Here is a 25,408-nt window from a genome sequence, read left to right as displayed (position 1 = left end):
TCCCATCCCCAGCTCAGGCAGCGAAAACCTGCACTCTGCACTTTGCGGTGGGAGCAGAACAGCAATGTTTCAAGGGGAGATTCGGAAAATGGGAGAGCCTGAGAAGGGCCGGCGTAATAAATTATGGAGACCCTCGGGGAGCACTGTTAAGAATGGACAGTCTGGGGAGATTTACAACTTGCTGTCAACCGAGAATTTTATATCCAGACACACTATCCTTCAAGTATGAAAATGAAATATTTTTCCTGATCGACAAAAAATGAGGGGATTTGTTGCTGGCAGACCTATGGAACAAGAAATACTATGAGAATTCCTTTAAACTAGAGGGAAGAGACACCAGACAGTAACTCAGGTCCACGAATGAATGAAGGGAACTAGACCAATGATAATATGTGCACAAATGTAGAAGATTATATGTATTACTTTTCTTCTTCTAATTTTTCTAAAATGAATGTGACTGTTTAAAACAAAACTTATGGGGTGCCTGGGTGGCTCAGTCGGTTGAGCATCCGACTTTGGCTCAGGTTATAATCTCACGGCTTGAGAGTTCCAGCCCCACTTTGAGCTCTGTGCTGACAGCTCAGAGCCTGGAGCCTGCTTCAGATTCTGTCTCCCTCTCTCTCTGCTCCTCCCCCACTCATGTTTTCTCTCTCTCTCTCTCAAAAATAAGTAAACGTTAAAAAAATAAAAAATAAAACAAAACTTATAACACTGTATTGTTGGGTTTATAACACATAAAGATGTAATATACGTGACAAGGAAGAAACAGAGCTATAACGGTATGAGATTCCTATAGTTCACTGGAAGTAAGAGTGTATACATACCATGATAAGGATGTATACTGTAATCCCTATAGTATCACCAAGAAAGAAAATTCAAAGAAATAAAGCTACGAGTCTATAGAAGAATTAAAATAATATACTAAAAATAACACAAGAGGAGTGGGCAGAGAAATAGAGGAGCAAAAAGTGAGATAAGCAGGAAACAAATAGCAAATGGCAGCTCTGAATCCAACCATATCAATGACTACATTAAATGTGAACAGACTACTAAACACTCCAATAAAAACATTCTGAGAACGTATTCATGCACATGTAAGTTTATCATTAATTTTACTGATATAAAGGATATGTACCACATGACTTACAAATAAAAAGAAAATGTAAATGACTTCTTAAAATATGTACGCTAAGAAGTACATGGGAAAAAAGGGTTAAGAGACCCCAGGCTATCCACTCTCATCATTTTTGTTCAACACAGTGTTGGAAGTCCTAGCCTTAGCAATCACACAAGAAAAAGAAATAAAAGGCAACCAAATCGGTAAGGAAGAAGTCAGACTTTCACTACTGGCAGACAACATGACATTCTATGTGCAAAATCCAAAAGATTCCACCAAAAAACTGCTAGAACCGATACATAAATTCAGCAAAGTCACAGAATATAAAATCAACATACAGAAATCAGTTGCATTTCTATACACCAATAATGAAGTAGCAGAAAGCAGAAAGAGAATTCAAGGAATTGATCCTATTTATGATTGCACCGAAAACCATAAAATATACAGGAATAAACCTAACCAAAGAGGTAAAAGATCTGTACACTGAAAACTATACAAAGCTTATGAGAGAAATTGAAGAAGATACAAAGAAATGGCAAAACATTCCATGCTTATGGATCAGAAGGACAAATATTAAAATGTCAACACTACCCAAAGCAATCTACACATTCAATGCAATCTCTATCAAAATAACATCAGCATTCTTCACAGAGCTAGAACAATCCAAAAAAAAAAATGTTTTTTAACATTTATTTATTTTTGAGAGACGGAGAGAGACAGAGCATGAGCAGGGGAGGGGCAAAGAGAGAGTGGGAGACACAGAATCCGAACCAGGCTCCAGGCTCTGAGCTGTCAGCACAGGGCCCGATGTGGGGCTCGAACTCACAAACCACAAGATTGTGACCTGAGCCAAAGTCAGACGCTTAACCAACTGAGCCCACCCAGGCGCTGCAACAATACTAAAATTCGTATGGAATTAGGAAAGACCTTGAACAGCCAAAGCAATCCTGAAAAAGAAAACCAAAGCTGGAGGCATCACAGTTCCATACCTTAGGCTGTATTATAAAGCTGTAATCATCAAGAGAGTATGGTACTGGCATAAAAACAGACACTCAGATCAATGGAACAGAATAGAGAACCCAGAAATGGACCCACAAACATATGGCCAATCTTTGACAAAGCAGGAAAGAATACCCAATGGAAAAAAGACAGTCTCTTCAGCAAATGGTGTTGGGAAAATTGGACAGTGACAAGCAGAAGAATGAACCTGGACCACTTTCTTATACCATACATGAAAATAAACTCAAAATGGATGAAAGACCTAAATGTAAGACAAGAAGCCATCACAATCCTAGAGAAGGAAACAGGCAACAACTGCCTGTTTTGACCTCAGCTGCAGCAACGTCTTACTAGACATGTCTCTGGAGGCAAGGGAAACAAAGGCAAAAATGAACTACTAGGACCTCATCAACATAAGAAGCTTCTGCACAGCAAAGTAAGCAACAAAACTAAAGGCAACTGACAAATTGGGAGAAGATATCTGCAAATGACATATGAGGTAAAGGATTAGTATCCAAAATCTGTAAAGAACTTATCAAACTCAACACCCAAAAAATAAACAATCCAATGAAGAAATGGGCAAAAGACATGAATAGACACTTTTCCAAAGACATCCAGATGGTTAACAGACACATGAAAAGATGCTCAACATTACTCATCATCAGGGAAATACAAATCAAAATCACACTGAGATACCACCTCACCCCTGTCAGAACGGCTAACATTAACAACTCAGGCAACAACAGACGTTGGCGAGGATGCAGAGAAAGGGGAACACTTTTGCGCTGCTGGTGGGAACGCAAACTGGTGCAGCCGCTCTGGAAACCAGTGTGGAGGTCCCTCAAAAACTAAAAATAGAACTACCTTATGACCCAGCAACTCCACTACTAGGTATTTATGCAAAGGATACAAAAATGTTAATTTGAGGGGGCACATGCACCCCAATGTTTAGAGCAGCACTATCAACAATAACCAAATTATGGAAAGAGCCCAATGTCCATCGACTGATAAATAAGAATGTGGTGTGTGTGTGTGTATGTGTATATATATATATATACTGAGTAGTAACAGTACTACTCAGACATAAGAAATAATGAATTGTCTCCATATGCAATGTGGATGGAGCTACCGTGTATTATCCTAAGCAAAATAAGTCAGAGGAAAGTTAAATATCATATGATTTCACTCATATGTGGAGTTTCAGAAACAAAAACAGATGAACACAGGGGAAGGAAAGGAAAAATAAGACAAAAACAGAGAGGGAGGCAAACCATAAGAGACCCTTAAATACAGAGAGCAAACTGAGGGTTGCTGGAGGGGAGGTGGGTGGGGGGATGGGCTAAATGGGCGATGGGTATTAAGGAGGGCACCTGTTAGGATGAGCCCTGGGTGTTATATATGTAAGTGATGGATCACTAAATTCTATTCCTGAAATCGTTATTACACTCTATGTTAACTAACTCGAATTTAGAAAGAACAACAACAGACCGAGGCTGGAAGGAATCAGTACTAGAACCAAATCTCTCACATGTAAAATAAGGGGCTAACACTTAAATCCCGCACACACATCAGTAAGTGAGCACTAAGCAAAAAGATGCCGAGGATTCATTATTAACAATGTACCCAGGGGTATCTGTGTAGCTCGGTCGGTTGAGCGTCCGTTTTTGGCTCAGGTCATGATCTTGTGGTTCGTGAGTTCAAGCCCTGCGTTGGGCTCTCTGCTGTCAGCGCAGAGCCCGCTTCGGATCCTCTGTCCCCCTTTCTGCCCCTCCCCCACTCTCAAAAATGAATTAAAAACCGTTAAAAAAAAGATGTTCATTAAAAAACAAAACAAAACAAAACAAACCACAATGTACCCCAAATAGCAGGCACTCCTAATGCAGTGAATAAAGCTTCCTGGATGCCATGGTTTCTAGACTGGATTCCCCACCGTTTCACTACAAAAAGTTTTCAACTGCAAGAGGGCTGAAAGAATGACAGACTGAACACCCAGATGCGCCCACCTAGAGTCTATAACATTGGCTATATATTGGCTTTGACATGTATTGGCTAACTTCTCAATCCCGTCTGCATATAGTTGGCCCTTGAAAACACAGGTTTGAACTGCGGGTTCATTTACACGTGTTTTTTTTTTTTTTAAATAACTTTTTTAATATTTATTTTTGAGAGAGAGAGAGAGACAGAGACAGAGTATGAGTGGGGTAGGTACAGAGAAAGAGAGAAAGAGAGAGAGAGAGAGAGAGAGAGAGAGAGAGAGAGACACAGAATGTGAAGCAGGCTCCAGGCTCTGAGCTATCGGCACAGAGCCCAATGTGGGGCTTAAACTTACAAACCATGAGATCATGACCTGAGCCACAGTTGGAAGCTCAAGCAACTGAGCCACCCAGGTGCCCCCACACGGTTTTTTTCAATCCAGCACAGTATATTTTCTTTCTGTTATGGCTTTCTTAATAACATTTTTTTCCTCTAGCTTACTTTACTGTAAGAAAACAGTATATAACATATATGATATACAAAATATGTTAATCAGCCCTTTTTGTTATCAGTAAGGCTTCTGATCAACAGTAAGCTATCAGTAGTTTTTTGTTCTTGTTGTTGTTTTTGAAGACTTTAGTTTTAAGTAATCTCTGCACCCACTGTGGGGCTCGCATTAACAACCCCGAGATCAAGAGTTCTATGCTCCGCTGACTGAGCCAGCCAGGCGCCCCAACAGTTAACTTTTTAGGAAGACAAAAGCTACACGTAGATTTTCGAGAATACACAGGGAGTTGGCACCCTTAACCCCCATGGTGTTCAAGTGTCAAGTGTGGATCAGTCCACACTCTCTTTCTGCACTGGATTTTTTTAAACTGGTTTTTAATCTTTATTTTTGAGAGAGAGAGACAGAGCATGAGCAGGGGAGGGGCAGAGAGAGAGAGGGAGACACAGGATCCAAAGCAGGTTCCAGGCTCCGGGCTATCAGCACAGAGCCCGACACGGGGCTCGAACTCATGAACCGTGAAATCATGACCGGAGTGGAAGTCAGACGCTTTACCGACTGAGCCACCCAGGCACCCCATCTGGACTGGATTTTTTAAAGGAAAGAAATTGTTGAAGAAAAAAGAAAGGTGAATTGAGAAGAAAAAAAAAGCACGTCCAAAGAAAAGGAGTCATTTAATTCTTTTAATAAATCTCAGGTATAGGAAGGCCCAGCTGGCTCAGTCAGAAGAGCGTGCAACTCTTGATCTCAGGGTTGTAAATGTTTGAACCCCACGCTGGGTGTAGAGAGTACTTAAAAAATAAATTGTAAAAAATTAAAATAAATAGGTAAGTAAATCTCAGGCATATGCAATCATTATCTACATTTTGCAAATGAGGAATCTGGGAAAAGGCTTAAAAAACATGTCCAAGTCATACAGCTCGTTAAACGGTGGAATTAGGATTTAAAACCCAGGAAGTCTGGCTCCGGAATTCACGCATTTTGCAGGGAGGGAAGAACGGGAGGAGTAGGAAGACTGAAGGTACAGAATCCCTACATCACCGACAGGACAGGGACAGGATGCAGAGGGAACTACGCAGGCACCTGGTGCGAATCAGAGGGAGCAGTAGTTCATTAGCGTTCTAAGAAAAAGAAAGAAGAGGTTCTAAAAACCACCCATGGATGCAGTTTTAAAATGCGACGCATACCTGTGGCCTCAGGACCCTGACAATGACAGCTCTCAGCTGTTCATGCTGGCGTCGAAATTTCCTCATCTGGTCAAGGCGAGCCTGAAGCTTCCTGTGGGCAGGGTTGATTCGCCACACCATCTTTAGATTTTCTTCCCTTTTCCTTTTGACGATGTCTCTCAGTAACACCTGAAGCTTCTCGTATTCATCATCCCAAGTCTGAAAGACTTCAAAGCATGCGACCATAACCTAGGATATGATTTTAGAAAGGAGGCTTATTATTACAGCCGTGTTTTCATCTCGGTGCCTGAGGCTGGTTTTCTGATATATTAAAACTTACTTTTTCAAATTCCTCATAAGCAACATGCATCAATTTTCTGGTGCCCAATACTTTGAGTAACTGAGAACTCAAGTCTCTTGAAATTGCTTCCACTAAACGCAGTGCCCTCTGAATGGGGTATTTTGTGTTTCGGATCTTTCTCAGATGGGTGAAAATGGCAACGAGAGCCTGCCTTATTTTGTCCAGCTCAGTGGCAGACAGTAAGTCGTTCAGAGGAAAATCCTTCATCAGGGGGTTATAGTCATTCACAGTCTCCAAAGCCTGCTTTAGACCTGGATTGACCAAGAAACAGTCAATGGTTTGCATGTAAGGTAACACAGGTATAACGTAATGTTCTATGTCAACCACATCTTAATTTAAAGAAAGTGATACAACGAAGAGGCTACTGCTTACAGCTTAATACTGGGTAAGGAAACTGAAATACAGCCTCACGACGGAACACTTTCATGTTGCTGAAGATTCAGTGACACCGAAACCATTTATATTTGAAAAAAAGGAACATGTTATTAACAGGATGATCCTCTGTTAATGAACGGACGGTCTCACTGTTGCTTTTTTAAGAACATCACTCAACTCATGCATACGTTAAAGGCCGTGGGTGATTTCTTTTCTTGCTTTCTATACCATCGAAATGTTCTATGAATAACATTAAGGTTAGAAGAACTACAGTGTTATCATCCTTGGGAACACTAAAACGAAAATGTTACACCCACAGCTCAAGTGAAGGGAGTGTGTTACGGACACAGAATCACAGAAACACCTGGGTCCTAGTCTACTTTCTGACTCCTCTAACATTAAGATTAAAAAAAAAAAAAAAAAAAAAAAGGGAAGAAGTAAAAGTTTCAGAGGTATATCTAAATTTCAAGGCATAACCTTCAGCATTACTGAATGCTCAGGTAACATGTGCAGTGTGACCAAAGCAGCTAGAAGGTTTCTACCTAGAACCTCCTCTAACATTTCAAATGTGGGCAGCACGCCTTTTTTTGGAGGGGAAGGAAAAGAACACGACAAAGACCGCAGCCCTGGCTCCTTGCTCTAACATTCCCTGGTGGGTAGAGCTGGAGAGAAATGCCCAAACATGCCCGGTCATGCAAACAGTTGAGTGCCCAGAGTGTGCCAAGACAACGTCACTCACACTGCTGTCCATTCAGAAAACTAAATTTGTCTTGGCCACTTTTCAGAACAGGGCGAAAGGCTGAACAGGGAAAAGGGGCAGGTAAAAGAGGAAGAGAAAGCACCAACCAGCTCTCCTTCCACAGCCCTGTGGCCAAACAACTTCCGCTTAATGTCAACCGTCCCCCGGCCCGGATTGTCAAAAGCACACTTGACTTTATGCTAAAAAAGTACTGCTCACTCAAGAAACCAAGTAACTGAGAAGCAGGAGGGAAACTCCCAAGGCTCTCTACACTCAGGTCTAGAAATTGGCACATGTTCTCACGACTCCTGAAGGGGCAGGAAGGTATGTGGGAAAATTACTGTCATTACCTAGAACTGGGGGAAAAGGAGACGAGATACAAGAGAGGGAACAGGGAAGATGGTCCATTCATTGATTTTCACTGGAATTATCAGTATGGTCTCACAAAAGCCAGATCAATCTCTTACTGATCACATCATTAGTTCCAGCGTTTACCTGTGTCAGTGTCAAAACTGACAGTGGCATGGAAACGCTTGCCGTGTTTCAAGATATCCAGAGTAAGTAGGACTTCTGGGCTCTCTCGTTTCTCCTGTATGCGGTACAGTGCACGTTCCAAGTTCAACCAAAAACTGATTTCCTGCAAGGCTGTTCCTGAGGCAGGGTCTCTATCAAGTTTGGTCACCTTTAAAGATAAATAACGTTCAAGAGTATTCACTATTTTTAAATAAAAGTAGAAAAATATCATTAATTAAACTCCCGCATTACAACTGAATTTTTGTATTTCAAGTAGATTTTCTTCCGTCAATTGTAAGTGGCTTAACTTGAAAGCAAAGGTATAAGACAGCTGAAATCAATGCTCTCTCAGGGCGAACATTTAAATAACCACACTGTACCCTAACCATTCTACCTGGGCCAACGTTAGCCCTCGGTTGGGCATTCCCAGGACAAAGGGGAGCACCGCTAACATCATCAGAGACTTTACCTCAATGACAAAAATGCAGGCCAGTTTCTGAGAGACATTAAAAAAGAGTGAAGTACTTTACATAATTCATTCAACACCGTGCTCTTACTTTCTGAATTTCTCGGATCCAGCGGTTAACTCCTGATTGTAATTGATTGAGAAAAGTTGGGTCTTCGACCTTATCTCCAAAGTCGGTAACTTTTGGCTTTTCTCCACGTTCGTAACACTGTTTTGCAACATTTGTAATAATGGGATGAATTGGCAGGCTGATCTCTGGAATTTCAATATTCTGCTGCAAGTGAAGGAGTCCCATTTCAAGTTCTGCAATCTTTTTTTCAACGGAGGGAGCCATTTTATCACCATCCCTAAAAAAGTTAACAAAGACTCCAAACTTAGTGTGCTGTTGGTCTCCAAAGAGACCCTATTATTTTAAGTCTGTCAAACATTAATAACATGCATCTTATTAAAGCAAGAGATTTATGTCCTTTTGGAATATTAGCCTTGCCTTCCCAAGTCCCGAATTTTACATTATCTCGCGTGGTCTCCTGAGAACACTCAGGGAAATAGGACATTCAAACCAACAAAGGAAAAATGGTTTTTACCTGTCTGCCTTGCCAGACTCTCTGATATAGGACTTAAAGAAAGGAGCCACCGCATTGCTAATGAAAGAATGCAAGGTTTCATATGGTGAGTCTTCGCTGAGTGTGAGGACCCGAAGCTGAGAAGACACTGGTTTGTCTGCATCAATTACTGGAGTGCGTTTAATGAATGCCAAGCTAAAAGAAAGCCAAAGAAGAAATTAGAACAAAGAGCCTCACTCCTAAATAGTTTTGGTAACTGTCGCCCTTTCTGTATCGCACACAAATTAAAAATTCATTTGAATGTTGTAATTTAAAAATCACAGTAAGAATAGATCAGATTGTCGCTTTTCTGACACTGAAATACATTGCTTATCTTTCTTTACTCGCTTATGTGAGAACAATCGATCGAATCAAGATTAAGGTTTTGGCATGTGACCATGAAACCAGGCAAAGTCAATCTGTCCCATATGTAAGGGTTGAGTTCATAATCTTGGCCTCACGCAAACGAACCTCCGTAGCAACTGCAAGTTACAAGCCACGACATAATTAACTCTGATCTTATGCTAACTTGTACCATTCGTTTATGGCACTAAGTCACATGTCGGCTTGAATAAACGAAAGCCACCCACAGGTTAAAGTGACAAGAGGGCATTCTGGGCCGTGCACAACCTGGCCTAAACCAACTCTTCCAGTTCTATCTCGTTATGTACCCTCTTCCTCACCCAAGACACAACCGAGAACAGATGTCCCATTCTCTAAACATTATGCACCTCTGTGGCTTTGCTTAAGAAATCTACGTTCAGCTGCTGAAATTCCAAGGAACCCTCAAAACCCAATTCCAGCATTATAACACTCTGGGGTCTCCCCTAACCAGAATCACTCTCTCCAATCTCCTTGTTTCATGGTATTCTGCACTTCTAAGATTTCGCCAAGCAGTACACTCAGTTGTGTGTCTGCCAAGCCAATCTTCCTCCCAAAAGACCACAAGCTTCTTGGGAACCAAGTTTTCTCTGTATACCCACGGCCATATCTTACACATAACAGGTGCTCAAAGGTAGTTACATTAATAGTTCAAAAAAATAGCATTTGAGTTTTCTGTTCCCAGGCCAGTACTTTATACATAACACTTTATATTATTCTAAAAAGTCACTGAAGTTTCCTGCGGTGACACACTGAAAAGGAAGACGTCTTGGGGCGCCTGGGTGGCTCAGTCGGTTAAGCGGCCGACTTCGGCTCAGCTCATGATCTCGCGGTCCGTGAGTTCGAGCCCCGCGTTGGGCTCTGTGCTGACAACTCAGAGCCTGGAGTCTGTTTCAGATTCTGTGTCTCCCTCTCTCTGACCCTCCCCTGTTCATGCTCTGTCTCTCCCTGTCTCAAAAATAAATAAAACGTTAAAAAAAACAAAAAGAAAAGTATTTTAAAAAAGGAAGACGTCTTAATAGCATCCCTGCCAACAATGTACAAACCGAAATCTAATCACCACTAGTCTGTGCTTATCAAAAATGTCAATGTCACGAAAGACACAGAGTTAGATTCTGGATCAAGGAAGTTACTAGAAGGGACATTATTGAGACAATTTGAATATACACAGTACATCAAAAATACTATTGTACCTGTACTTCATGAATTTAAAACTTGTATGGAGGCTATGCATAGGAATATCCTTGTTCTTAAGACATACACTGCAGTATTTAGGAATAAAGGAGCAGGTGGTCTATAACTAACTCTCAAATGGTTCAGGAAAGAAAACAATAGTGCAAACGGGGCGATGTTAACAACTGATATCTGATATCAACTATATATAATTCATGCAACTCTTGTAAGCTTGAAATTATTAAAAATAAAAAGGTTTAAAAAGCAAATACAGTATAAATTAAGCATTTACATATTTAAATTTGGATATGTCTACTGGAGTGTAAATTGGCACCGTTCTTCTAGAAGATTGGAAAGATCTGGTCACATGCATTAAGATTTTAATGACACACTGCATCTCAACCGGTAATGCTTTCTTTCTTTATACTAAGAAAAATCAGACCTCCACCTAAGAATCTTTACTAGGTTTTTACTAGTTATTTATAATAATGAAAATGCAGATATAATCTCAGAATTGTTATTATATACATTAAATACATTTATGGCTCAATACTAAAATGGATGCCATGACACATCAATTAAAATAAAAATATTTTAGAGTTTATACTGACTTGGAAATCCTCTGAATTTCAATACGTGAACTCAAAGATACTGATTTAAAGAGCAGAAATCTTGAGTGTTTTCTTAATGTCTTCGTCTAAGTCAGTTAAGATCTATATTCACGTCTCACAAGCTTATAATACAAGCAACAGTGTATTCACTTTACTCACCTATTGGACTTAACTCCATAATGAATGTCTATGTTGATATTATAGGAAATGAATTCTTTTTCTTCTTCGCCTTCATCACCAACATCCTCTACAAATCACAATAAATATTGTATCAATTCAAGTCACCATTACCAATTTTTGATTTATCAAAAGCTTAGAGAATGATTAGCCTCACCCTACTGCAACCTGACATTGAAACACCCACATGACTTTTTCCTTCCTCCCCATTTTTTTTCCGAATCCTGACCCAGGCACTTTGCTGTGCAATCCTGGGCAAGGTAGTGAACTCCCCGTACCTCTACTCCTTTTTTTGTGAGTCCAGCAGGCACTGGCGCACCTGGGGTGTTGGAGGTACCAGAGCAGGGTCTGGCCCTGGTAAGATAGCTCACCACCCCTCCCAGCAGTCTCACCCTCGCCCTCCCAACACAGAGGGAGCTCTCCACTCTGTGCACTCCATTCATAACCCAACACTCACTACATGACAGGTGTTTTACCAAATAGTTTAGGTATGTCACACATCTAACCCTCATGACAACCCCGTAAGGGTTGGCATGACTATTATTACCCATGCTTTCCAAGTAAGAAATTTAAGTAAATTGCCCTCAGACACCTGTCCGGAGAACTCCGAAGTTTGTGATTCCAAACCAGGGGTCCTCCCCAGTCCACGGCCTGCCCAGTCCCTCATCAAGCCCCACCCAGGGCAAACACCCGTCAAGAAAACCATTATGAAGGAACATCCCCAGGGTCACCGAGAGGCATTCACCCAGCCTCCCCTCTGCTCAGATACCACTTTTCATAGCCTGCTCCGGGGCTGATGTATGGATGCATCTTACTCCCCTACTGTGAGCTCTTGTGGGCAGGGGCCATGCTAGACTCGGCTCTGCAAACACTAAGCACAGCAGTCATCTTATTTTTATTTTTTGATGTATGTATTTATTTATTTTTGATAGAGAGCAAGGGAGGAGCAGAGAGAGGGAGAGAGAGAGAAAGTTCCAAGCAGGCTCCGTGCTGTCAGCATACAGCCCCACGAGGGGCTCAGTCCCACCAACCATGAGATCATGGCCTGAGCCGAAATCAAGAGTTGATGCTCAACCAACTGAGCCACCCAGGAGGCTCATTATGCAGCGAGGCCATTTTGAAAGGCGTACTGGATGGGGGGGGGGGGGGGGTGGGAGGGCTGCCTGGGTGGCTCAGTCGGTTGAATGTCCAGCTTTGGCTCAGGTCATGATCTCATGGTTCATGAGTTCAAGCCCCACATCACCTGGGCTCACTGCTGTCAGTGCAAAGCCCACTTCAGATCCTCTGTAACCCTCCTCTCTATGCCCCTCCCTTGTTAGAGCACTCCCTCTCAAAAATAAACATAAACAAACAAACAAACTTACTGGAATTCAAGCTTAATGGAATAGTTAAGATAGCTCAAGATGCACGTAAACAAAATGTCTAAATAATTTAAAAACCACAATTGAGAAACTAAAATTTGTGGGGTGCCTGGGTGGCTCAGTCAGTTAAGTGTCTGACTCTTGGTCTCTGCTCAGGCCATGATCTCAAGGTTGGTGAGTTCAAGCCCCAGCGCGGAGCCTGCTTGCGATTCTGTCTCTCCCTTTCTCTCTGCTCCTCCCCTTCTCTCGGTCTCAAAATAAATAAACTTAAAAAAAAAAAAAGAAAACCTAAAACTTGTAAGAATTAGAAATAATCCAAACCTCTAGATCTAATACTAATGCACTAGTTGCCTAAATGCTCCAGGTGAATTATCTTTGCAGCAACACGGAACTGCCTAAGCAAATGCCAACGACAGGGAACGTGTGGAGTAGCGGCTGGAGTAGCGGCGTTAGCAAAGTGACTGCCTAAGGATTAACGTGATGTATGCAGTTCACCTTTACTTGGAAGTCATGATGTAATAGTACAGGCAGCAGAGTTAGCTAAGTGATCTTAGAAAAGTCATGTTTCTTCCTCCGGGTTTCTTTTTTTTATTAAAAAAAAATGTTTTTAACGTTTATTTGTTTTCTGAGAGACAGAGCATGAGCATGAGCTGGGGAGGGGACAGACAGAGAGGGGGAGTCACAGATTCCGAAGCAGGCTCCAGGCTCTGAGCTGTCAGCACAGAGCCCAAAGCGGGGCTCGAACTCACAAACTGTGAGATCGTGACCTGAGCTGAAGTCGGATGCTTAACCGACCGAGCGACCCAGGCGCCCCTTTTCCTCTGGGTTTCAAATTCAACATGTAAAATGGGCAGAGGAGGGGGTGGAAATATGTGAAGGGGATTAAGAGTACACTTATTATAAACACAGAATAATGCACAGAATTGCTGAATCACTGTATCGTACACCTGATAACACTGTACGTTGACTACACTGGAACTGAAATGTAGAACAATAAAAAATAAATGCAACGGACAGCAGAAGGGGGAGGGTGGGGTATTAGGAGGTCTACACAGGCTCTTTAAGCACCAAAAACTGAAAATCTGGGTCTACAGGGTCTGAGCAAAAACTGTTTACCTCATTAGCTTTAAGGTGAAACAAATACAAAGTTTATATTAGAAAATAAAAAATATTAGCATATCTGTCAAGAAGACAATAACTTCCAAAACGTTACTTTTAGTATAATTTTAGGAAGGGAGAGGAGGTGGCAAAACAGTCTTGTACGCCAGGTAATTCCTAGCTGTTTTTTAAACCTGATTAACTTAGGGGGGAAAAAAAAAGAAACTAAACAAATCAATCTGGTTTAACTCCCAAAATGTGGATATACCACAAGATAGGACAGATCATACTGCCTGAAACCAACCACACATATGATTGCCATCTCTAAAATCCAACCCATGAAACAGAGCATAAGTAAATACTCTCTAAAATAATTGTCAGGGTGGTAGGATTATGAAATATTTCCTCTCTCAATTTTCTGAACGCTGTTCTAGGATTTATATAAAATATATATCATCAAAATAGCATTCCAACAATATCTAGGAAATAAAAGTAACATTCAAAAATCAAAGGAAATTACTGACATAACTAGACACGCAACGTTGAATAATTTCTTTCTCCGATACAAGATTCACATCTATACAAAATAAAATCACACAGAGAACGTGTCAACTGGATGCGGCATCTGGCCACACTGCCTGTACTTCCTAACGCAGACAGGGTTAAAGGAAGCGGGCACCTCGCCAGGCGATGAGTCACGGCCCAGCTCCCAGCCCCACACCAGGGCTACCGCAATGCGACAGAACCCCGCCTGAGCTCAGGAAGGCACGCCCAAAGGCCCCGTCCTCACACAAGGGTATCCGATAGGCACCCTCTACTGCTTTGTTGAAACCCTAACTTCTCCTGATGATAATAATTCATGGAAATCATAGAAGACATTTTGGATTCGTTTTTTAATGCTTATTCTCCACAGAGATCAAATGCCCGATTCTTAGTAGAAAGAACTTATACCATTGTTTAATAAACTGCCAACAAATAATTAACCTTTTTGCCCCCCTGTAAATTATTACATCTTCCAAATAATAATAGTTTGACACTCTACTTCTGCAGAAACATTTTTTAAAATTGTTCAGACGAGGAGAGAAAGATCATGGATAGTTAATTCTTAACAACAAAGAAGCTATTAATCCTGCTATATTTAGAAGCTTACATACAAACATAATCTGCATATTTTAGCAGGCAATACTGCTTTCAGTAAAGTTTGAATCAGTTTCCTAATGCCGGAGAAGTTACTGGTTAATACACGATGGCCCAACACTGTACTGCCTGCTAATACGTTCCAAGAATCAAAGTACCAATACAGAAGTGCTGAGCTTTGCTATCATGGGTTCTTTTGCTACAAGCTGTATTAGTACATATTTAGTGACCTGCGCACGTGTCTCGGGTTAACTTCTGAGTTGCAGAGATGTTTAAAACATCAATTAGCACTAATCTGTGTATATTTCTACTGAAAGACTGGTTTAATGTAGTTCAAACCAAGAGTGATTTGTATCATTACACTGTGATTAGGTGAGCATTATGTCTCATTTAACGAATATAAAAAAACGTGCACTCGATTATCTTAAGACTCACCCTTCCTCTCCTAGGGGGACCGGGTATGTTTCACAAAGGAAAAGGAGCACAGCAAACTGGTAGAGGGACAGGAGAGGCTGCCCCACTCCATGGGTCCGTGGTCACTCCCTCAATTCTCCCTGCCCTCCCACCTTCCCCCAGCCACAGGGCAAGCCTCGTCCCATCCAGCAGAGGCAGTGGCTGTTTTCCTTGGCTCAAACTACCAGGCTACTTGTTACATGTTCCTGGTTCTGCTTATCTTTCATCTTCTTTTCCTCTTAAAATCCACAACATACAAGCACCACATTATTTGGATTTGATCACTATCACACGTTCTCCCCCTTTTCTCTCACATGTTTGCTTCAGCTCCCCCTTTCCAGCGGCTGATGCTTTTTCCTGTCACCTCAACATCCATCACCCCTTCGTCCTCCTTCTCAGGGGCTGTGACTTCTTTGCCACGACCACCCCATGCTCTGGTGTGAGGCTCAGGGCATGGTGGGAAAGTCTGAGTTTTCTCTCGAACCTGAAGACTTCCATTCAGAACACCGTTAGAAATGTAAAGGGAGGGGCGCCTGGGTGGCTCAGTCGATTGGGCGTCCTGAGTCTTGGTTTTGGCTCAGGTCATGATCTCGTGGCTTCTGGGTTCAAGTCCTGCATCAGGCTCTGCGCTGACACTGTGGTGCCTGCTCAGGATTCTCATTCTCTCTCTCTCTCCCTCTCTCTGCCCCTCCCCTGCACGCTCTCTGTCTCTTTCAAAATAAAATAAAATAAACGAAAACTGAAATGTGAAGGGAGGGGCAAATCCCACATAACACCCTATGATGCTGGCAAACAGACTTTCCCTCCATCTTTACTTTTTAAGAAGAAGTGATGACATGGTTTGTCCCCATGCTGCACATGATGTCATTTCCTATGCTACACTGCATTCAAACTTATTTTGGCTGCAGACTGGTTTGTCCTACAAAGGGTGCACACCTACAGCGTGACAGCACAGGACAGCAGGAACCCAGGCTGAGGGACAAGACAGTGTGGTGTCCCAGAAAATCCTTTCTGTTAATTTCTTAACCATTTTACTTTACCATTTGGAGGAATAAGCAAAGGCCAGAAATGAATACTTTTTAGTCATCATTTCTTCATCTTTTAGGGAAATTAAGTCCACAGAAGAATAATTTTTAAAATCCGCAAAAACATTCCCCATGAAAACCTTCCACACTGCCGTATCTCTAAGAAGATGAGTACTGCAAGAATTCTAGCTTTCCTTCACATTCTTGTCCTTAGCCATCTCTGCACTAACGAAAATGTAAAACCCCTAAATTACGTCTTTTAGGATAAACTGGAACCCCAACCTTAGGAGCAGTGACCAAAGGCAGTCACTGTTCTCAGTCTTAAAGTTCCAAGGCTAAGACATCTGAGTGTAAACGAAACCCAAAACCCACAGCACCAGATCCGAGCCTGGTCACCAACAAGCTGGAGCCCGCAGACAATCCTGGCACCACCAGCTGCAGGCTGAAGCGTCTCTCACCTGCTTCTACCTTTACCACCCAACCAAAAACGCACTTCAGGTGAAAACTGCCACAGAACATCATTAAATCTATAAAATGCCTATTAAGTGATGAGCACCTTTCTGGCTCTAATTTTCGAAGTACACTAGGAAGAAAACAATTTCCTACAGGCCAGGAATTACAGACAAGAGATTTCTGTTTTTCGGATCAGGAGCTGTAATTTGATATTCCTCTTCCCACCAACTCTCCAATCCTTTCAAAGCAGCAAAATAAACTGCTAAATTCACAACCTTTATTCTACACTTTAAGGAATACTGTACTCTAGCAGAAAAGTTTATAGCTAGCTGGGGTAGTTAAAAAATAGATATCTTCATATAAAAATGCTTCTGGAGCGCCTGGGGGGCTCAGTCGGGTAAGCATCTAACTTCGGCTCAGGTCATGATCTCAGGGTTTGGGAGCTCCACCCGCATCAGGCTCTGCACTGACATTTTGGAACCTGCCTGGGATTCTCTCTCTCCCCATCTCTCTGCCCTTCCTCCACTCACGCATGTGTTCTCTCTCTCAAAAAAAACCCAAAAAACAAAAACAAAAACAAAAACAAAAAACACACACCATAAAAAAAAAGAAATAAAAATAAATGCGTCTATATTCAATTACAAGTGTTTGGAAAATTCTTCCTATTAAAGGGGGAATAAAAAAAGGGAATAATAAAAGCAATTTCCCCTGTTCACTACATCAGGACTTCATTCTTGTTGATGGTCTTTACTCAGTTTAAACAATTCAGATCTGTTTTCCACACTATAAAGCAAACCTACTTTTTCACTGCAACTAAGTACTGGATGCTCACATTTGATTAAATGTACAAAGGCTGATGCTAACTCAAAAATCACCCGGAAGACAGCCCTCCTTATCAAGTGCCCGGGTCTGTACTGATGTCTAAATACCTTATGCTAGTTTAGTCAGGATGCTAAGACTGATGGGACCATATACTCTTTCTTTAAATTTTTTAAGTGAAAAATAAATTAGAGACAGGGTGAATTATTGTAAGTATTTTTTATTTTTATACATACAGTAATGAGGTAGGATTTCAATTTTAGACACCCTCATTCCTTAGTCAACGCTCAAAATTGCAAGTCATTATGGAGCCAAGATTTGGATGCTTGGACTGAAATATGAAAATATGCCATCAAGAAAACAGATGATCTGCACAAGAAAGCATACTACAGAAATAGGGCTTCCCAATAATTTTAGCAAAGTTTGGTTCCAACGTTTCAGAAAAGCCAATCTAGAAGCAAAAACTATTTTTTTTCCATAAAAAGAAACGGAGACCCAACGTAGAAATCACCAATTTTCACACATAAACTGTGCAATGAAAATACGATCAAGAATTGGTCAAGGTCAAACTACTCAAAATACAGTAATTTAACACAAATTAAGACACACTTTAATAAAATAATGTATATTCATTGAAAAATGACCAGAAGGGCAGATTCCAAAATGCTGGCAGTCGTTATATCTGGGTCGAAGGACTCCGGGTGATTTTTTCTTTATCTGTACACTTTAAATTTTCTATCATGACTAAATACACACTCTTCCTGAACAAGAGTAGGTGAGTGAATTTTTTTTTTTTTTTAACACCAGTGGTTTCCATGCTGGAAACATAACCCTAAACATAACAGAAAACCCTAAACAACATTAATAGTCTAAAAATACCTCGGAATGGCTCCTCTGCTTTGAACACTCCATGTGAATCTAAAACATATTCTTTCACACACTCTGACCCTCCCACCCAAGCAGAAGCTACAATGAAGCCTCTCTCGAGTACCCAGAATAGCCTTTGAAAGAAACAAACTATCAGAAATAAACATTAGCGTGGGCGCAGGGGTGGGGGGGGGGGGAAGGTCTGGAGACAGGTAGCGAGTTCTGTTCTTGACAGACCCGGACAGCGGGTCTTGGGACAACACAGAGCCGCCCCGCAGTACCAAGGTTAAATGTACCCGGACACCCGAGTTCCCAGACGGGCGGCGCCACACCCAAACTGTGCCGCCAGATCTTAGGGGTCCTAGTGAGTCCAGAAACTCTCCCTGAAGACAAGCTCGATTCTCAAGATGAACCTAGCCGCCTTTGAGGCTCCTCCCTATTTGAGGAGACTGCTGGAATGTGCAAGCCTTTTGCTCCCTGTCCCCAAGTGAGTCTCTCTTTAAAAAAAAACCTGCAAACTAGACTCAAATGTTACAGGGTCATTAAGGATCACCTAAGTATTACAGTGACCCAAGGGTGTGATTAGAGAGACCCAGCAGTGTCCTGGCCACCGAGATGCTGAGTCTAGTCCAGGCAGGGGAGTCGGCTGGTGACTTTGGGCGCGTCACTTCGCCTGAGCCTGTTTGCTGGCGTGTGAAATGGGGCAATACGCCCAGGCGGCAGGGACGCTGTGCGGACCGAGAGGCAGCCCTGGGAGCGCGCATCCACCCTGAACAGGGATGCTCCGCGCCGGGCCCGGGCCGGCCCTGTCACTGCGTGGGCCTCAGCATCTGGCTCCAACAGGGCAGGGCCGGGACGCCCGCCCGCCAGGGCTCCCCCCCCCCCCCCCCCAGCTCCGACCCCTACCCCCAGGCTGCGCACGGCTCCGCGGGTCTGCCACTGACACATCCCTCCCGAGGCCGGCCTGGCGCGGCCACAAATCGAAACCGAAAAGCTCATGTGACATTGGAGGCCGGGATGCGGCCTCCGCCCGCGCTCAGCCCGGGAGACGCTGTCTCCACCCAACTCGGCCATCTTGAGGCCCGGGCAGACAAAGCGATCCCATTGTTTTGGGTGACGGCTAGACAGGGAGCACCCTCGTCGTTCCCCGCGACCCGGAAGGGGGCACCCCCGCCACTCCCGCCTGGCGGGGGGTGTGGCGCCGGCCTCGCCGGGCGGCCTCTGGGCCCCATCCCGCGGGGCGTCTGCAGCCCCGAGGCCGCTCCCGCCCCGGCCGCGACCCTCCCCCCGGACCCCGACCCTGGCCCCCCCGGGCCCCAACGCCCGGCCCCGCACCTTTGAGCGTGGATCGCTCCACCAGGACAGTGTGGACCTGAGGGTCGGACAGGAACTTGCGCATCTGCTCCAGGGCGCTCTTCTCCTCCAGCGCCGCCTCGAGCGCGGCCGGCGCCTCGCCGCCATCCTCCAGCAGCAGAGGCACCAGCTTGCGCAGGTGCTTCTGCAGCACCGACACGTCGGCCACGTTCTGCACGGCCGACACCTCCAGGCCGGCCGAGCCGTCCTCGCCGCCGCCGCCGCCCGGCTCTGACATGGCGCCGCGCTCGGGACCCGCAGGGAGCGCTGGGCAGGCGGCCGCGGCTCCACACGAGAGCGAGCACCGAGCCGGCGAGCGAGAGAAACGGGCACCGGAACCCGACCGTCCGCTAGCCGCGGCCGACTGAGGGGAGCGGACGCCGGCTCCGCCCTAAAGGCCGCCGCCCGCCGGTCCGCCCCGCCCGCGACCCGCCGCCTCAGCCACTAGCGCCCGCTCGCCGCCCCGGCGTCACGACGTTGCGCATGCGCGCGGGCGGGCCCCGGCGACGCCGCCGCGCAGCCTTCTGGGATCTGTAGTCCCCATGCTGGGCGCGTCCCGCGTTTCCCGCATCGCAGACCCTGAAGATGGGAACTTGGCTTGGCTCGTGGGCGGTACGGGGTGGTCAGGGACTGTATCTCTCTTGTTCGGTGCTGTGGCCGAACAGCCTGAGACACTCCATAAATATTGAGTAAATGGTGTTAATGACGAGAGCTAACTTTTTTTTTTTTTTTGAGCAGTTAGCCTGTGATCGACATTGCTCTAAGCATTTAACTTATGTCCTCGCGTTGAACGGATGAATGACTACAATGTGTTAAGTGCTAAAATACTGTCATGACATATGTGTTGTTAGATCTGCACGGAGAGAGGGAGAACGTTTTCAGAGGGGCACGAGACGAGGGGCGTGCCGCATTGCTAGGCTGGAAAGGAGCGTTTGGGAAGGGGATATTCCCCGCAGAGGAACTAGCCTCTACAAAGACAGAGGAGCCTGAATGCAGGTTGCGGCTGGAGCCCTGGCTGCAGAGGCAATGTAAGGTAAAGCCAGGAGATGACATCTGAACGATGGGATAAAGCCAAGCTGGTATGGGTCCTGGCTGCTAATAACAAAATAATTCCCCCCAGGATGCTGTGATGACCTATGTGACAGCATCTATGTAGAACAGAGCTGCTCTGCTAGCAGCGGGGCGGCACTGTCATTCCATGGGCCTCAGCATCTGGGTCCTCATAAGGCAGGGGCTGAGATGCCTGCCGGCTAAAGCTCCCTCCCAACCCGCATCCACCTGGATCTCCTCCCTTACACAGAGATGACAAGGGCCAGAGTCCAGGCTGCCCACTCTCTTGGTTTAGAGATGACAGTTTCTTTTAAGGAGCATTAATTGGCCTTTGAAAGTTCAAACTCATAACTTGCTTCTTAAATTGGGTGGAGGAAGGGAAGCCAAAGGTGTTATTTTTATATCCGAGTGCAGAGTCACAGAGCTGAATCCTGATTGGTAGGATGATGATAGGATGATTTGATTCCCCCAAATCATCTTTGGAAAACTGGGAAACATACAATATGCTTATCCTTGCTCAATTACCCAATGCCAAGCCCCAGAGGCTGCTGGAACATGGAAACTAATCAGATGATTCTTGTCTCTAAGGAGCTCATGGAAGAGGGGACAGAGCAGTACCCCATCCTCCTGCCCTCCATCAGTCTACCCTTGTGTGATATGCCCACACAGATATAGATAACTTTCCAAGAAAAATACAAACCAACTAACTGCAACGAGTTTGTTTTGTGATCATAATGGTAACGAATAATAATAATGTCACCAACAGCTAACACTGAATGCTCGCTCAATGCTAAGCACTCTGCTGAGCATCCGCACCCCCACCCCTACGTCCTTTGGGGTAGGAACAGGAATGAAGAGGGAAATCTATTAGGTGCAGGTTAGCGAACTCTGAATTGACCACACACCACCTGAGACCCAGAAATCCAGCAGCGACCTGGCAGACGGAGCGAGGCTGCTTGCAGCGTGCATGGTGAGTCAGCACCATTCAAAAGACCCCAGGAGACGCAGCCACTTGGGCATCCGAGACACTCAAACATCTGCAACCTGGCCCTGAGCCAGGGCAACGGAGCAGCGGGCTTCGGATTTGCAGATAGGTTCAAAATTAAAAGTGTTTGTTATTTCCAAGAGGATGGAAATTGAAAGACTCTGAACAAAGATTCATACATTGACCCAAAGTGCTGGCATTTCTGTTTTATAAAGATGTTTGCTGTGTTTAATACGTAATAAGAATGGTCAGTGTTGATTGAGTGCTTACTGTACCCAGGGGGCTAAGCACTCTAAATTCCTTATCCCCTGGGCCGCCCCCAGGGCTGCAAGGGGAGGAGATTTCTTGTAACCATGCCCTTTTGGCCTGCTGGCACCGGACTCTGCCCCACCCCCACCGCCCCCACCAAATTCCAAGCTGCCCTTGGATTGGCGGCGGGGGTCCTCCCCCCAAGCCTGGCTTCTCCCACCGCTTGCTCCGTTAGGCGGCTCAGTTTCCCCCTGTCCTACTGTAGCAGAAGCTGCTTTCAATTGGCAGTGGGCACAGAAGGGCGGGGGAGCTGTTGGAAAGAGAATTCGTTCCAAGTTGATGGGGGATGACTGTGGCTGCTAGGCGACTTGTATTTTATCAGAAATCAGGGATGAACTGTCTACACGGAGGAGATCGCGTCCATTCCCCATCCCTCTCTTTAAAGTACTGCACTGGGTGGCTCCTCGAGTCCCAGCTGGGGGCTCAGTACCATCCCTACCCTGCCTCTCTCCTCTCTCCTTCTCCCGACCCTGGGGTGGCACCGAGCCCCTCAGCGGAAGCCCCGCTGGCTCAGTACCTGCAGGCCCTGCGCCTGGGATCGCCCCTCCTCTCCCTAAATACCATATAGGGCTTGCCCATTCATTCATTCGTTCGTTCGTTCCACGTGCTCGGAATGCAGCAGGGCCCGGCCCAACGTGGCTGCTTGGTTAATGGCTGTGGGACCAACGCTTACCCCCCGGGAACCGGGTGCTGGCGATGGCAGCAGCCGCCGGTCCACAGGGCACATTTTGGATTTTGACCTTCCAGCTGCTTTAACCCAGGCGGGCCTCGCCGTTCCGCGGCCAGCGCAGACTGCACCGCCCTTCGCTCACCGGGGAGGGGGAGGCTACAGGGCGCTTTTGGATGAGCTGGCCCCAGCACCCGCCCCCTTTCCGCCCGGGTTCGGTCCAGGGGGCCTCAAGGTGAGGCCGGGAGCCGGCGGAGTCGCGGTCCGGGGGCGGGGGGGGGGCAGCGCCCATACCCAGCAAACGGTCTCTTGGTGCCCCCTAGTGGCGCGGAGGCGGACATACGCGCGCGCGCACGGAGGCCCCTCCCCAGTCCCCGCGGCCCGGGTCCTGGGGGCGCCACCGGGTTCACATTCCCAAGGTCACCCGGGTCACTTGCCCTTTGCTACAGAATGAGTAATGGCAGTGACCAGAGGCGAATGCCAGCCTGTGGCGTGGCCTGCATCCCGCCGCCCACTGGGAAGGTTAGAGAACTTTGTGTCTAAGGGCAGATTAGGGGTCACTCCTGCCTAGAGGTCGTGAGACCCCTGATGCTCCCCTGGGTGCTCCTCTCCGGAGGCACCCCACCCCTTTCCTCACCTAAGACCTGTGTCCCCGGACCAAGGCCGTGGCTCCCTGCGCGCCCTGGACCCCATCCCTTCTCACGGATATCACTTCTGAATTCTCTGGCTCCCAAACGCTCACCCTCTCCCGCCTTGATCCTTCCCAGTGGTGCCCAACCTGCTCGAATGCATCCCTGCCTTAAAAAGAAAGACAATCCTGCCACATTGCCTGCCCGCACCTCTCCATCTTTTGGCTCCAGCAAAATGCCTTGAAAATAAGGGTGGGTGGGGCCGCGGCTCACCCTGCCTTGACATAATGATCAAGAGCTCCCCGACATCCCTGGGCAAGTGCTGCTGTCCAGGTCACCAAAGGCCTCCGCGTGGCCAAATCCAGTGATCAGTCCTCAGTTCTCATCTTGCTGTACTGCTGGGCAGCTTTGATACAGCAGGGCCCTTTCCCCTCTAAATGTTTCCTTTACCTGGCCCTCCTCCAACACTAGGCTCCTTCTCGGTCTCCTTTGCTGGACCCCTCTCCTCTTCCGCATCCCTAAAGGTTGGAGTGGCCCAATGCTGTCTTCAGACTGCTTTTGTGTCCTAACAAAGCTCCCCAAGTGACCTCCCCTAACCCCATGACATTCAACACATCTATACACTGATAACTCCCAACCTTAGAAGCTCCATTTTGCTCCTGTTGGAGTGTTCTAGGAAATACCAATTAGGCCAGGTTGGTTGAAAGTGTCGTTTGGGTCTTCTACATCTTTACTGATTTTCTTTTCTTTTTTAAATTTTTATTAAAAAAATTTCTTTTACATTTATTTATTTTTGAGAAACAGAGGGAGACAAAGCATGAGTCGGGGAGGGGCAGAGAGAGAAAGAGACACAGAATCTGAAGCAGGCTCCAGGCTCTGACCAAGTGGTCAGCACAGAGCCTGATGTGGGGCTCGAACCCACAAACTGTGACATCATGACGTGAGCCGAAGTCGGACGCTCAACCGACTGAGCCACCCAGGTGCCCCTCTTTTTAACATTTTTAAATGATTATTTATTTTTGATAGAGAGAGGGAGAGAGCGAGTGGGAAAGGGTAGAGAGAGGGGGAGACACAGAATCCGAAGCAGGCTCCAGGCTCCGAGCTGTCAGCACAGAGCCCGACGTGGGGCTTGAACCCACGAACCGTGAGATCACGACCTGAGCCAAAGTCGGACGCTCAACCAACTGAGCCACCCAGGTGCTCCCTTACTGATTACAATTGTAATTACAATTGTGCTTTTGTCTTTCTTCTTGCCGCTCAATCTGTTTTTTGCTTCATGAATTTGAAGCTCTGTTATTACATGCATGAACATCTAGCATTGTTGGGTCCTTTTCATGAACTGACCCCTTTATCATTCTGAAATGTCCCTCTAATCCTAGAAGTGTTACCTACACCCTGTAATTTACTTTGACTTTAGCATAGCCACTTTGGCTTTCCTTTGGTCCGTGTTGACCTCACCTGTTTTTTCCCATCCCTTACTTTTACCCTATTGGGGCCTTTGCATTTAAAGTGGGTTTCTTGGGGCACCTCGGTGGCTCAATCCATTGAACGTCTGATTTGGGCTCAGGTCATGATCTCACAGTTCGCGGCTCCTGAGTGATCTCATGGTTCAAGCCCCCATATCGGGCTCACTCTGCCACGACAGAGCCCACTTCGGATTCTCTGTCCCCCTCTCTCTCTGCCCCTCTCCCACTCACGCTGTCTCTCTCTCTCTCTCTCAAAAATAAACATTAAAAAAAAAAGTGGGTTTCTTATAGGAAGCACATAGCTGTTTAATTTTTTATGTTTTTATTTTACTTTTAAGAGAGACACAGTAAGAGCAGGGGAGGGGCAGAGAGAGACAGAGACAGAATCTGAAGCAGGCTCCAGGTTCTGAGCTGTCAGCACAGAGCCCCATGCAGGGCTCAAACTCATAGACTGCAAGATCATGACCTGAGCCGAAGTCAGACACCCAACCGACTGAGCCACTCAGGTGCCCCTGGTTTTTGCTTTTTAAAAACCCTATTGGCTAATCTCTGTTCTTCCTTTGGGGTGATTATCGAC

General features: G+C 45.5%; 1 protein-coding gene across 1 annotated transcript in view; it reads right to left on the bottom strand.

Annotated features, from left to right (window-relative positions):
* The window catches only part of DYNC1H1 (dynein cytoplasmic 1 heavy chain 1), a 76,889-nt gene extending 56,786 nt beyond the window's left edge, over positions 1-20,103 (bottom strand). The window contains exons 1-7 of the mRNA XM_042944312.1: positions 19,708-20,103; positions 11,142-11,229; positions 8,800-8,973; positions 8,307-8,562; positions 7,732-7,918; positions 6,102-6,373; positions 5,783-6,010 (exon numbers count right to left, since the gene is read on the bottom strand). Of these exons, the coding sequence (XP_042800246.1) occupies positions 5,783-6,010; positions 6,102-6,373; positions 7,732-7,918; positions 8,307-8,562; positions 8,800-8,973; positions 11,142-11,229; positions 19,708-19,963 (1,461 nt within the window). The 5' untranslated portion in view covers positions 19,964-20,103. The remainder of the gene's footprint in view (positions 1-5,782; positions 6,011-6,101; positions 6,374-7,731; positions 7,919-8,306; positions 8,563-8,799; positions 8,974-11,141; positions 11,230-19,707) is intronic.
* Between the last annotated feature and the right edge of the window lie 5,305 nt (positions 20,104-25,408).

The sequence above is a fragment of the Panthera leo genome, chromosome B3, assembly GCF_018350215.1.
Source record: "Panthera leo isolate Ple1 chromosome B3, P.leo_Ple1_pat1.1, whole genome shotgun sequence".
Lineage (NCBI taxonomy): Eukaryota > Metazoa > Chordata > Mammalia > Carnivora > Felidae > Panthera > Panthera leo.
This window is presented reverse-complemented; position numbering and strand designations above follow the sequence as displayed.